Consider the following 13,755-nt stretch of genomic DNA (forward strand, 5'->3'; position numbering starts at 1 on the left):
GAGGAAGAAGCAGGCTTCCTGCTGAGCAAGGAGCCCAATGTGGGACTCGATGCCAGGACGCTGGGATCATGACCTGAGCCGAAGGCAGCTGCTTAACCAACTGAGCCACCCAGGCGTCCCGAAAGGTGATTTTTAAAGTATCTAAAATTACCAGTTGTCCAAGCAAGTCTACCCAGCAAATATAGGGACTCTCTTGTTCTACCTTTAACAAGGGTCCACTGAGCTAGTATGTGATTTAGGTCAGGAAAATTATAATCCTGTAAACATAATATGATAGGATAATACAAACTTGAAGTATAGTGGATACAGGGGATATTGGTCTAAAATAGAATATTAGTAACTGAAATAGAAGAGCATTTTATTTATTTAAATTTTAATTTATTTATTTGACAGAGAGAGCACAAGCAGGCGGAGCAGCAGAGGAAGAGGGAGAAGTAGGCTGTCCGCTGAGTAGAGAGCATGATTAGGGATGGATCCTAGGACCCTGACACCATGACGTGAGCTGAAGGTAGCAGCTTAACTGACTAAGCCAACCAGGTGCCCCATATAACATTTTAATAAAATAGGTGTTTAATTTATCATTATGAATACTACTTATTATTTTAAGATTTATTATTAATTAGAATAGAAATCTGTATTAATTAACCAAGATATCTTAAATTAGCATTCAACATGTTTAATGAAATGGAGTAGTTCTGAAAACATTTCATTACCTCATTGTTTATTTGCAAAACTAATTTTTTTGTGTTCATGAGGCACATATCACTTTCTTCTATTATAAATCCTTACATCTGACCTTCCCACCCATTTAAATTGCAAAATCTAATTTTAAAAAGGTCATTGGGAGGAAATCATCCTTAAAAGACTAAAGTTTCCTTTAAAAATTAAAACTGTTAAGTTTCTTGGCCTTCGTTAAACATGAAGTTCCTTTTTCTAGGTAGCTGATTTAGGGAGCAGTAAAAACACCTATCTGAAGGGTGGATCCTAATATTAAAAGAAAGCAGGTGGGTTTTCTTATGGTAGCTTATTTTACTCCCACCCCCACTTTTTTACTCTTTTTTTTTCTGCCGAAGATGTATTGCATTTCTAGTATCTCCAGAATAAAATAATGGATAATAGATGTAAACTCTGGGATCGATGAACTCAGTCTTGGAAACCTAATCACTGCTAGTACCTGACACTTGGTAGAAATCGTAGAAACTCAGTAAATGTTTGCCAAATGAAGGTATGAGGCTGTAAGACTGTGGGTTTTCACAGAGCATGCAAACTTCCGTACTGAAAATAATGTAAAGCGTGGAAACATAATAAATTGCCTGATAAATAAGGGTGTCTTCTTAGGAAACAAAGTCAGGTGTTTGGGCTTTAAGAGGTGGGGCTAGTATCGCGGGATAAGTTCCGGCACTCTACGAGAACAGCGGACTACAAATCCCAGAGTACCTCCCGGGCGCCGTCTCCGCAGGACTCGGGTTTCAGGGCCTTAGAAGCCCCAACGTCTTTCGCCGGTTGCATGATGGGATCTATAGTAAGACATGCTTTGCGGGGCATTTATATTGTCTTGCTTCTCTCTTGAGCCTGTCTTTTCCTCAACCTCCAGATCCGTGCTTTCAGAAAGTTTAGCCATTCTAACAGCCTGTGACTGTTAGTGGAGTTTCGCTGTTTCCCCGCATTCCCGGCGTGGTACTCTGGACAACCTCGGAAAAACGTACTGGCGATCTCCCGGAGCACCAAGTTCAATGCTCTTGAAGGGTTGTTCGCCTTTGGGTCTCAACCCTAAATTTTCAGTTATAAACACTTTTTAGATAATTATAGTTGAAGTTTGCATAAGGGGTCCCTGAGACAAACCCGTGGGTTGAATTTCGGTCAGCAAACTGGTGACCCGATTGCCAATTCCGCGTCGCGCACGCAGTAGGCCCACGCCACCGACCCCTCCACTAGGTGGCGCGCGCGGGGCAGGTGAGCCGTGAGGCGCACGCAAGCAGTGGCGGTACTGCGCATGCTCAGTGCGCCGGCACAGGTTTCCGCAGCAGAGTGGGCAGCTACGCCGCGGCGTCGGGGCTCTCCAGTAGCGCCGACGCTCTGGTGTTCTTACGGTCCTCGGCCTCCGCTGGCAGCGGGCGTCCCTCCGCTCCGCGACTTCCCGGCCGTGGCTCTAGCGCGCCCGGATCTGGCCCCCTGCCCCGCGAAGATGGCTGCCGTACGCCGGGCCCGCAGTTACTGCCGCTGCCTGGTGCGCTTCTCCGACCGAGAACTCTGCTAAGCCCCGTTGCAGCAGACGGGCAGGAGTAGACACCCGGACACCCAGCACACCTCCTCGGGGGAGCGGTGCAGAGGGGGCGCGGAGAGCCCCTCGACCGCGGCCGGCTGCCCCGCCAGCATGGTAACCCGGGAGGGGGGACTGGGAGGGATACTGTGAGGCGGGAGTGCGGTCTGCGGAAGGGGGTAGGCCTGGGAGGAGCCCCGAGAGAGCGGGAAGTGGAGACTGGGAGGAGTGGGAACTGCTCGGCCGCCACCCACTGTAAGGCCCTTGGCCTGAGCGGCCGTGGAGCGGGTGCCAGCCCTGACCGCTCCCCGAGGTTCCTTCCAGCTGAAGTCCCCCGCCCCCCAGCCCCCCGCGGCCCCCGGTAGCCGGGACCCGATGTGAGGAAGAGCGGGTGTGCAGGAGAGCAGAGAAGAATGCCTTTTCTTGGTTCGCTGAGGACAGCGAGCCAGTCTTACTCTCCTCTAGGGATTTTATCCAAAGCAATAAGGATAGGTTGAGGTGAGCCGTAGCAGGTCTGAAACTGGCGGGCGGGGAAGGGGGGAGGGAAGCCTTGGCAAACGGAGACACTTGTTGATTTATTCCCCCTCCGGAAAGCAGTACCCACGGAGAAGCCGTTCAGATCCTTTAGGGAGTCCTGGGGTTGGGACGCACCTGCCCCGTGACGCGTCATTGCCGAGGGTGGGATGTTGGCAGGCGGTCCTGGCTGGGTGGGATCAGAGAGATTATGTCTCACCTCAGAGCGGTGAGGGCCTGAGCAGCGTCAGGGCGGACCGAATGGAGAGGGACTGAGTTAAGCTCCAGAAATTGACCACGCAAATTCCATGGGACTGTTTGCATGCTGGAATCTGTAGTCTCTGCTCTGTGCTACCTTTCTTTGGCTTTGAATAAATTTCCCATCTGAGAAACTAATCTCTAGCTAGGATTAAATGAATCAAGTGTGAAGTGATACCAGAATAATGAGTTCATCGCAGACAGTCAACTATTTATTGAATAAGTGGATGACTGAAAGAATTTATTGTATTAAGTTAACCTGGAGGATAGAAAAAGCAGTAATTGTGCCCTTCAACTTTCAGAAGTGGTTCTCTGACCAGGATTAAGCACTTAATTTCTTATATTTCGTTAATCCTGTTTGTAAAACAGGAGTAAAATGATGGAGACGGTTGAACTGCTCACGCAAAAGGTGCTGCTTATGTCAGACTCAGTTATGAAAAATAACGTGAAAATCTTTGGGTGACAGCTGGGGACCTATTTATCTCAGTTGGCATTTGAGTTGGCAAAATGTAGTAAAACCCCCAACTTACATAGTCATCATACGGCCAGAATTAAAGTAATAAAGGATTGGAATTCAATAATAACAGGAACTCAGGGGAGAAGATGGCTTTCTGTATTATTGATTTCTCATTTCTTTTCCTCATCCTTGAGATATGCACAATTGGTTAATTTAGGATTTTTTTTTTTTTTTTTTTGAGCACTTACTAGTAGCCTGGCATAATTTTAGAGTCCCAGCACAATATTAGATCTTCAGTATAACCAGATAAAATCACCAGAGGTCATTTATGGTAAACTTTTAATCATAGATTCTCATATATGAAAAGGGACCTCAGAGGTTCCCATATCCAACACCCTCTCTTTACAGGTGTGAAAGCTGAGGCCTGGTCAGGCTTTTACTATAACTCCAGCAATGTATTTGGCCCTCTGAGATGACTGATGCTTGTTCCCAACACACTGACTCTAGGGAAGAGACAAAATGTTAATACAAATATTAGATGCTATGATACAAGCACAAGTTTTGTAGGCAAACAAAGGCAATTCAGAAGACCAGAAAGTCCTTTTTATTGGGATAGCCCCTGACTGGGACCTTGAAGGATGAGAAATAGCCAAATGAGGAAGAAATTATTCCAGGTAGAGAGAGCAAGCAGCATATGCTAGAGCTTGATGCTGGAGAGAGCAGAGAAAGCTGTTGAAAGAAGTCACTTAGGCATGACTGCTAGGACAGAGCTAGAAGGCTGAGTTACTAAGGGGATACCCTAGAGAGCTCAGGTCCCCACACATTAGCTGTACTTAAGTTAGTCTCTTACTGGAGAATGGAAAGAGCCTTTTCAGTGGGATCTATAAATTCAAAGTCCTTCATTATTATTTTCCTATTAGTAGGAAAGCTTCCAGCTTAGATACTAAAAATAAATATTTGATAATACATTCATGCTTCAATTTTCCAGTTTTCTGGAAATCAATTCAGAATCTTGACCTCTTTCATTTATTTTTTCATTAATTTGTCCTTTACAGTGTGCCTAGCATTTACTTACACCATCCAGTTCAAGTCTTAAAGGCACCTCTGCTCTGAGCCTGGTGGTCAGAGATAAGAAGCAGGGCTTATTTATGTTGCTCTGTGAAGTACTACACGTCCATCTGGTGACCAGGTTCAAAAATGTGTGTTAGTGTAAATGTTTTTACCCTAGAAACAAACTACAATGAAAATCTACAATTATCAACTTACATCTTTGGAACAAGTGAAATTGGTTTTATAATTTCTTACTTCTGACCCTCAGGTTATTTCCCCTATTGCTACATTACGGGACTGAACACATGATGTGTTGAGCAAGTCCCATTTGTTAATAAGTCTGTTAGCTAACACACTGACCTGAGGCAACATGTCATTTTCCCTGGAAGGTAGAATTCAGTTTAATTTAGCAAACATATGTTGAGAATACAAGAATAAAATGCAAGGAAATTGACCTGAAACCTGTACTAAATGCCCCAGGCCATTGCACAGTAATTTTAGTCCAGTCTTACTCCACTTTAAATCAATTCAATATATAAAAGCCTGGGTTTGTGAAATAGAACAGGCTTCTTTACAAAAACATTCACTATTACATGTCTTTGATTAATGAGCTTTCCTAGGACATTTAAAATAATAAATGGACAAAAGTCATATTTGCATATTGGTAACATGCCAGTCATGTAAAAGGAAGGACATCCAAATATGGGCTAAAAATAGTCAAATTTTAAGTGATCCATAAAACAAACTATTTGCTGAACGCTATGCTGCAGCTACATGTTATTTTTTGAAGCAAAGTTGTTTTAAATCACCTACTAGAACATTTTAACCAGAGCCCAGTGAAGTTGTTTGTTCTACAGGATTACTAAAGTATCAAATCATTAAACTTCAGCAGTGAAGGAGATACCTAGAGAGAAGCAACTAAATATTTCATTGGGCAGGTAGCTCAAGGAGATGTGGATTACAAAGGGAAACTGATGTTCCCATATTCCTGATGATTGTTTCCGATTTTTCTCCCCTCAGGCAGAAGCTGAGGAAGATTGTCATTCTGATACTGTCAGAGCAGAAGATGATGAAAACGAAAGCCCTGCTGAAACAGATCTGCAGGCATGTTTCTTCAAGTGTATATTTAATTCTTATTCCATTGCTTTCCACATATAAGCAAAAATTGGTCTTCCTTATGAAGATTTATCAGTTCTTTGTTTTTTAAAATTACATATGTATTTAAGTACATAAGTACATACCCCCAATATGGGGCTCAAACTCACAGCCCCCAAGATCAAAAGTCGCATGCTCTTCTGACTGAGCCAGGCAGGTGCTCCAAGATTTATTGGTTCTTATTTGTATTGAATTTCACTGTATTTTCTTTCTTTCTTTCTTTTTTTTTTTTTTTAAAGATTTTATTTATTTATTTGACACAGAGAGACAGAGATAGCAAGTAGGCAGAGCAGCAGGTGGGGGGTGGGGGGGCAGGCTCCCTGCTTAGCCGAGAGCCTGATGCGGGGCTCCATCCCAGGACCCTGGGATCATGACCTGAGCTGAAGGCAGAGGTTTAACCCACTGAGCCACCCAAGTGCCCCTTAACTGTATTTTCATATTGGTTTACAGAATATGTAAATTAAAGCTGTGTTACAGATTTTTTTTTTTTTTAAGATTTTATGTATTTATTTGACAGAGAGAGATTACAAGTAGGGTGAATAGCAGGCAGAGGGACAGGAGAAACAGCAGGGAGTCCAGTGTGGGACTTGATCCCAGGACCCTAGGATCATAACTGAGCCGAAGGCAGACGCTTAACAACTGAGCCACCAAGGTGCCCAGATTTTCTTTTTTTTTTTTTTTTAAACCGTTTGTCTACATGTAATTATAGTATCATTGGCTGTATTCCCTGTGCTGTGCTTTTCATCTGTGACTTATTTATTTATTTATAATTTTTTAGATTTATTTTTAAAGATTTTATTTATATATTTGACACAGATCGCAAGTAGACAGAGAGGCAGGTAGAGAGAGAGGGGGAAGCAGGCTCCCCACTGAGCAGAGAGCCCAATGTGGGGCTGGATCCCAGGACCCTGAGGTCATGACCTAAGCTGTAGGCAGAGGCTTAAACTTGAGCCACCCAGGCGCCCCATGTGACTTATTTATTTTATAACTGGAAGTTTGTACTTCTTAATCCCCTTCACCTTTTTGCCCTTTGCCCCCTTGTCCCCTCTACCAGCCATTGTTTCCTCTCTGTATTTATGAATCTTTCTGTTTTGTCTGTTCATTTAGTTTTTTTTTTTAGATTCTGCATATAAGTGAAGTCATATAGTATTCGTCTTTTTCTTACTTGACTTAGCATTATATCACCTACATCCATCCATATTGTCAAAAATAGCAAGATCTTACTCCTTTTTGTGCTGAGTAATAATTTATTATGTGTATGTACACACATACATACTGACACATACATATAACATTTTTATCCATTTATCTATTGATGGATATTTTAGGTTGCTTCCATATCTTGGCTATTTTAAACTGCTACAAAAATAAATGTACATATAACTTTTTTTTTTCGAGGTACATGTATTGTTTTCAAATTACTGTTTTAGTTTCCTTTGGATAAATACCCAGTAGTGGAATTACTGGATTGTATGCTATTTCAATTTTTATTTTTTTGAGAAACTTCCATGCTGTTTTCCACAGTGGTTGGAACAATTCACAGGGTGCCCTTTTTCTCTATATCCTAATCAACACTTGTTACTTCTTATCTTTTCGATACTAGCCATTCTGACAGGTGTGAGGTGATAACTCATGTTTTGATTTGCATTTCCCTGATAATTAGTGATGTTGGACATTTTTTTTTTTTTTTTAGAGATTTTATTTATTTGACAGAGATCACAAGTAGGCAGAGAGGCAGGCAGAGAGAGAGGAGGAAGCAGGCTCCCCGCTGAGCAGAGAGCCTGATGCGGGGCTTGATCCCAGGACCCTGGGATCATGACCTGAGCTGAAGGCAGAGGCTTTAACCCACTGAGTTACCTGGGTGCCCAGATGTTGAACATCTTTTCATGTACCGGTGGGCCATTGTCTTTTTTTAAGAAAAATGTCTATTCAAGTCCTCCACCCATTTTTTTTTTTTTTAAGGTATTTTTGTTTGTTTGTTTTTTGACAGAGAGATCACAAGTAGGCAGAGAGGCAGGCAGAGAGAGGGGGGGAAGCAGGCTCCCCACTGAGCAGAGAGCCCCATGTGGGGGTTGATCCCAGGACCCTGAGATCAAGACCTGGGCCGAAGGCAGAAGCTTAACCCACTGAGCCACCCAGGCGCCCCCTACCCATTTTTATTATTTTATTTTATTTTATTTTTTTTTTAAAGATTTTATTTATTTATTTATTTGTCATAGAGAAGCGAAAGCAAGCACAGGCAGACAGAGTGGCAGGCAGAGGCAGAGGGAGAAGCAGGCTCCCCGCCAAGCAAGGAGCCCGATGCGGGACTCGATCCCAGGACGCTGGGATCATGACCTGAGCCGAAGGCATCCGCTTAACCAACTGAGCCACCCAGGCGTCCCCCCCTACCCATTTTTAAAGGGATTATTTGTTTTGTTAGTATTGAGTTGTATAAATTCTCTATATATTTTGGATTATTTGCAGATCTCTTCTCCCATTAGTAGTTGCCTTTTTTCTGTTGATTGTTTCCTTTGCTATGGAGAAGCTTTTTATTTTGATGTAGTCCCATTAGTTTATTTTTGTTTTTGTTTCTCTTACCTAAGGAGACATATCCATAAAGATGTTAGTAAGGCCAATGTCCAGGAGATTACTGCCTTTGTTTTCTTCTAGGAGTTCTGTGGTTGCAGGTCTCACATTTAGATCTTTGAGTTTATTTTTGTGTGTGATACGAGAAAGTGGTCCCGTTTCATTCCTTTGCATGTAGCTGTCCAGCTTTCCCAGCACCATTTATTGCAGAGACTGTCTTGTCCCCCTGGCATATTCTTGCCTCCTTTGTTGTAGATTGACGATTTAAGTGTGGGCTTATTTTTGGACTCTTTTCTGTTCTGTTGATCTTTAGATCTGTTTTTGTCCCAGTCTCATACTGCTGTGATTACTGTAGCTTTGTATTATATCTTAAAATCCAGAGAGTTATGATACCTCTTCAAACTTTGTTCTTTCTCAAGATTGCTCTTCAGGGTCTTTGTCGTTCCATATGAATCTTAGGGTTTGTTCTAGTTCTGCGAAAAATACTATTGATATTTTAGCAGGGATTGCATTGAATCTGTAGATTTGATTTGGGTCGTGTGGACATTTGTAATAGTATTAATTCTTCTAATCCATGAGCATGGGATGTCTTTCCATTTATTTATATTGTCTTCCATTTCTTTCATCAGCATCTTACAGTTTTTAAAGTATAACTCCTTCACCTTTTGGTTAAGTTTATTCCTAGATAATTTCTTTCAGGTGTAGTTGCAGATGGGATTGTCTTCTTAATTTCTCTTTTGCTACTTTGTTCTTAGTGTACAGAAATGTAGCAGATTTCTATATATTCATTTTGTATCCTGCAACTTTATTAAATTCATTTATTACTCAAATAGTTTCTTGGTGGAGCCTTTAGGGTTTCCTATATATATCTGGAAATAGTGACAGTTTACTTCTTCCTTACCAATATGGATAATTTTTTAGTTATTTCTTTTTTTTTTTTTCTTAGAGATAGAGAATGCACACGTGTTGGGGGGTACAGGGAAGAAGGAGACAATCCCAAGCAGGCTCTGTGCCCAGCATGGAGCCTGCCACAGGGGCTTGATCCCATGGCGCTAAGATCATGATCTAAGCCAAATTCAAGACTTCAACTGACTTAACCAACTAAGCCACCATGCACCCCATGGATACCTTTTATTTCTTGTTTGATTGCTGCCACTGGCACTTCTAATACTATGTTGAATGAAAGTGGTGAGTGGGCATCCTTGTCCTGTTCCTGATCTTAGGGGAAAAGCTTTGGATTTTTCACCACTGAGTATGGTATTAGCTGTGGGTTTGTTATATAGGACCTTTATTATGTTGACGTATGTTCCCTTTAAACCCATTTGTTCAGGGAGTTTTTATCGTGAATGGATGCTAAATTTTATCAAATACTTTTTCTGCATCTGTTGAGGTGATCATACGGTTTTTATACTTCCTCTTGTTAGAGTGAAGTATCGCATTGATTTGCAGATATTGAATCAGACCTTTGCATCCCTAAAATAAATTCCATTGATTGTGGTGCCTGATCCTTGTAATGTATTTTTGAATTCAGTTTGCTAATATTTTGTTGAGGATTTGTACATCTGGGGTCATCGGGTGACCTATAGTTTGGCCTGTAGGTTTTTTTTTTATAATTTTCCTTTTCTTTGTTGGTGTCACAGTAATGCCAACCTTGTAGAGTAAATTTGGGAAATTTCCTTCCTGTTCTGTATTTGAAATGGTTTGAGAAGAATAGGTATTAATTTTTCTTTAAACGCTTGATAGGAAAAAAAAAATGGTTGAAATTCACCTGAAAAGTCATCTAGTCTTGGACTTTTGTTTGTTGGGAGTGTTTCGATTACCAGATCAAATGTGTTAGGATAATTGATCTGTTCAAATTTTCTATTCTTGATTCAGTTTTAAAGACTGTATTTTTCTAGGACTTTATCATTTCTTCTACTTGTTGTCCAATTTTTGGCATATGCTTTTTCATAATATTATCTTGCAATTCTTTGTATTTTTTTGGTGTCCGTTATTATTTCTCCTCCTTCATTTCTGAAGTTACTTGAGTTCTGTTTTTGTTTTGATGAGTCTGGCCAATTTTTCCCCCCCAAAAAACCAGCTCTTCATCTCATTAATTGTTTCTATTGGTTTTTTACTCTGTTTCATTTATGTCTGCTTTGATCTTTATTATTTCCTTCTTTGTACTAGCTGTGGGCTTTGTTCTTTTTATGGTTCCTTTAGATGTCAGGTTAGATTGTTTGAGATTTGTCTTATTTCTTGAGTAGAAACTTGTATCACTATAAATTTCCCTTTTAGAACTACTTTCACCTGCATCCCAAAGATTTTACACCATTGTATTTCCATTTTCATTTGTCTCCCATGTATTTTTTTTATTTCCTCCTTGATTTCTTTGTTGATTTGTTGGTTGTTTAGTCATGTGTTATTTAGTCCCTTATGTGGTTATTATTTTCCCTTTTTTTCCCTTGTAACTGATTTCTAGTTTCATAGTGTTGTGGTCAGAGAAAATGCTTGATAATAATTTCAGGCATTTTATTTTTTTATTTTTTATTTCAAATCCAACATAGTTAATGTACAGTATTATATTAGTTTCAGGTGTATAATATAGTGATTCAACAATTTCAGACATCATCCAGTGCTCACGAGAGCAAGTCCACTCCTTAACTCCCATCACCTGTTTCACCCATCCTCTCATCCACCTCTCCTCTGGTAACTCTCTCAAACTTTTCAAATTTATTGAGACTTATTTTGTGGCCTAGCATGTGATTGGTCTTGGAGGGCATTTCATTTACACATGAAAATCTATACAGATACATATAGAACTTAACAGATTGTACTTCACAGATACATACAGAACATACAAAATCAATAGATTTTGGTTGAAATGTTCTGTATGTATCTGTTAAGTCCTGCTGGTCTCCTGTGTTGATTGATTTTTTGTTGTTGTTGTTGATTGACTTTTGTTTCCTTACTGTTTTTCTATCTGGATGATCTGTCCATTGATGTAAATAAGGTGTTCACATCCCCTACTATTATTGTGTTACTGTCCATTTTTTCTATGTTAATATTTGCTTTATATATTTAAGTTCTCCTATATTGGATGCATAGGTATTTGTAATTATATCTTTTTTGGATTGATCCTTTTATCCGTTTCACACTATTATATAGTACTTTTCTTTTCTTTCTTTTTTTTTTTAAAGATTTTTATTTATTTATTTGACAAACAGAGATCTCAAGTAGGCAGAAAGTCAGGCAAAGAGAGAGAGGAAGGGAAGCAGACTCCCTGCTGAGCAGAGAGCCCGATGTGGAGCTCGATCCCAGGACCCTGGGATCATGACCTGAGCTGAAGGCAGAGGCTTTAACCCACTGAGCCACCCAGGTGCCCTACGTAGTACTTTTCTTTGCCGCTTACTACAGTCTTCATTTTAAAGTTTGTTTTGTCTGCTACAGGTATTGCTTCTTTCCCCCCCTTCCATTTGCATTGTATGTATTTTTCTCTCCCTTCACTTTTAGTTGGTATGTGTCCTCAGATAAAAGGTTTTTTTTTTACTGACTAAAACAGACAATAGATAAATAAAAGATACACTTCATTGACTTATCTCTAAATACTTCTGTCACACTTTTTATTTTATTCTTACAAATTATTTTTGTAAAAAAGGGAAGATACACTGTGAATTAAATACTGGCACATGGAAGTTGAAACTTGTTAAAGCTCTCAGCCTTGGCTATTGTGTTTTGTTGTCATCTTCATAGCTGAATAAATTATTTTTTCTTTTGGTAACAGTTTAATCCTATTACATAAAATAGATTTTGGAAAACAAATAGGCTTTTTTTTTTGGGTTATAGTCTGATTTTTTAAAGTTTTTATTTTATTTTATTTTTTATTTTTTTAAAAGATTTTATTATTTATATATTTGACAGAGAGAGATCACAGGTAGGCAGAGAGGCAGGCAGAGAGAGAGAGAGGAGGAAGCAAGCTCCCTGCCGACCAGAGAGCCCGATGTGGGACTGGATCCCAGGACCCTGAGATCATGACCTGAACCAAAGGCAGCGGCTTAACCCACTGAGCCACTCAGGCGCCCCTAAGTTTTTATTTTAATTTCAGTTAGTTAACATACAGTGTTATGGGCTCCTGGGTGGCTCAGTTGGTTAAGCTACTGACTTTGGCTCAGGTCATGATCCTGGAGTCGTGGGATCGAGTCCCGCATCGGGCTGCCTGCTCAGCAGGGAGTCTGCTCCCACTGACCTCTTTCCTCTCATGCTCTCTCTCATTCTGTCTCTCTCTCTCTCTCAAATAAATAAATAAAATCTTTAAAAAAAAAAACCCAACAACATATAGTGTTATATTAGTTTTGGGTATACTATACAATGATTCAACAATTCCATACATCACTTGGTGCTCATCATGACAAGTATACTCCTTAATCTCCATCACGTGTTTAACCCATTTCTCTACCCACCTCCCTTCTGGTAGTCATCATTTTGTTCTCTATAGTTAAGAATTCTCTATAGGTAAGGGTTTGTCTCCCTCTCTTTTTTTCCCCCTTTGTTCTTTTGTTTTGTTTCTTAAATTTCACTTATGAATGAAATCATATGGCATTTGTCTTTTTCTTCTCTCACTTAGCATTAGACTCTCTAACTCCATTCATGTCATTATAAATGTCAAGATTTCATTTTTTTTTTTTTTTAAAGATTTAATTTTTTTGTTTCACAGAAATCACAAGCAGGCAGAGAGGGGTGGGGGGGAAACAGGCTCCCCGCTGAGCAGAAAGCCTGATGCGGGACTTGATCCCAGGACCCTGAGATCATGACCTGAGCCGAAGGCAGAGGCCCAACCCTTTGAGCCACCCAGGCGCCCCAAGATTTCATTCTTTTTAATGGCTGAATAATACTCCAGTGTCTATTTATACCACATCTTTATTCATCGATTGATGGATATACTTGGGCTGCTTCTGTATCTTGGCTACTGTACATTATTGCTGCTGTAGCCATAGGGGTGCATGTATCCCTTTGGATTAGTGTTTTTGTATTTTTTGGGGTAAGTACCCAGTAGTACACTTGCTGACTTGAAGAATAGTTATATTTTTAATTGTTTGAGGAGTTTCCAAACTGTTTTATACAGTGCCTGTACCAGATTACATTTCTACCAACAGTGCATGAGGGTTCCTTTTCCTCCGTGTCCTCACCAGCATCTGTTTCTTGTGTTGTTGATTTTAGCCATTCTGATGGTGTGAAGTGATACCTTATTGTAGTTTCTGTTTGCATTTCCCTGATGATGAGTGATTTGAGTATCTTTTCATGTCTTTTTTGGCCATCTGGATTTTTTCTTTGGAATAATGTCTGTCTTCTGCTCATTTTCAAATTGTACTATTTGGTTTTTTGGGGGTGTTGAGTTTTCTAAGTTCTTTATCTTTTTCGGACACTAACTGGTTCTTAATTGTGAATACGTCATTTGTAAATATCTTTTCCCATTACATAGGTTGCCTTTTAGTTTAGTTGATTGTTTCTTTTGCTG

The 13,755-nt window shown here is 40.2% G+C and overlaps 1 protein-coding gene across 1 annotated transcript in view; it reads left to right on the forward strand.

The window, feature by feature from the left end:
• The first annotated feature begins 2,238 nt into the window (after positions 1-2,238).
• Positions 2,239-13,755, forward strand: part of FBXO9 (F-box protein 9) — a 41,071-nt gene continuing 29,554 nt past the window's right edge. The window contains exons 1-2 of the mRNA XM_059178268.1: positions 2,239-2,377; positions 5,559-5,642. Coding sequence (XP_059034251.1) covers positions 2,375-2,377; positions 5,559-5,642 — 87 coding nt within the window. The 5' untranslated portion in view covers positions 2,239-2,374. The remainder of the gene's footprint in view (positions 2,378-5,558; positions 5,643-13,755) is intronic.

This window comes from Mustela lutreola, chromosome 6, assembly GCF_030435805.1.
Source record: "Mustela lutreola isolate mMusLut2 chromosome 6, mMusLut2.pri, whole genome shotgun sequence".
NCBI lineage: Eukaryota > Metazoa > Chordata > Mammalia > Carnivora > Mustelidae > Mustela > Mustela lutreola.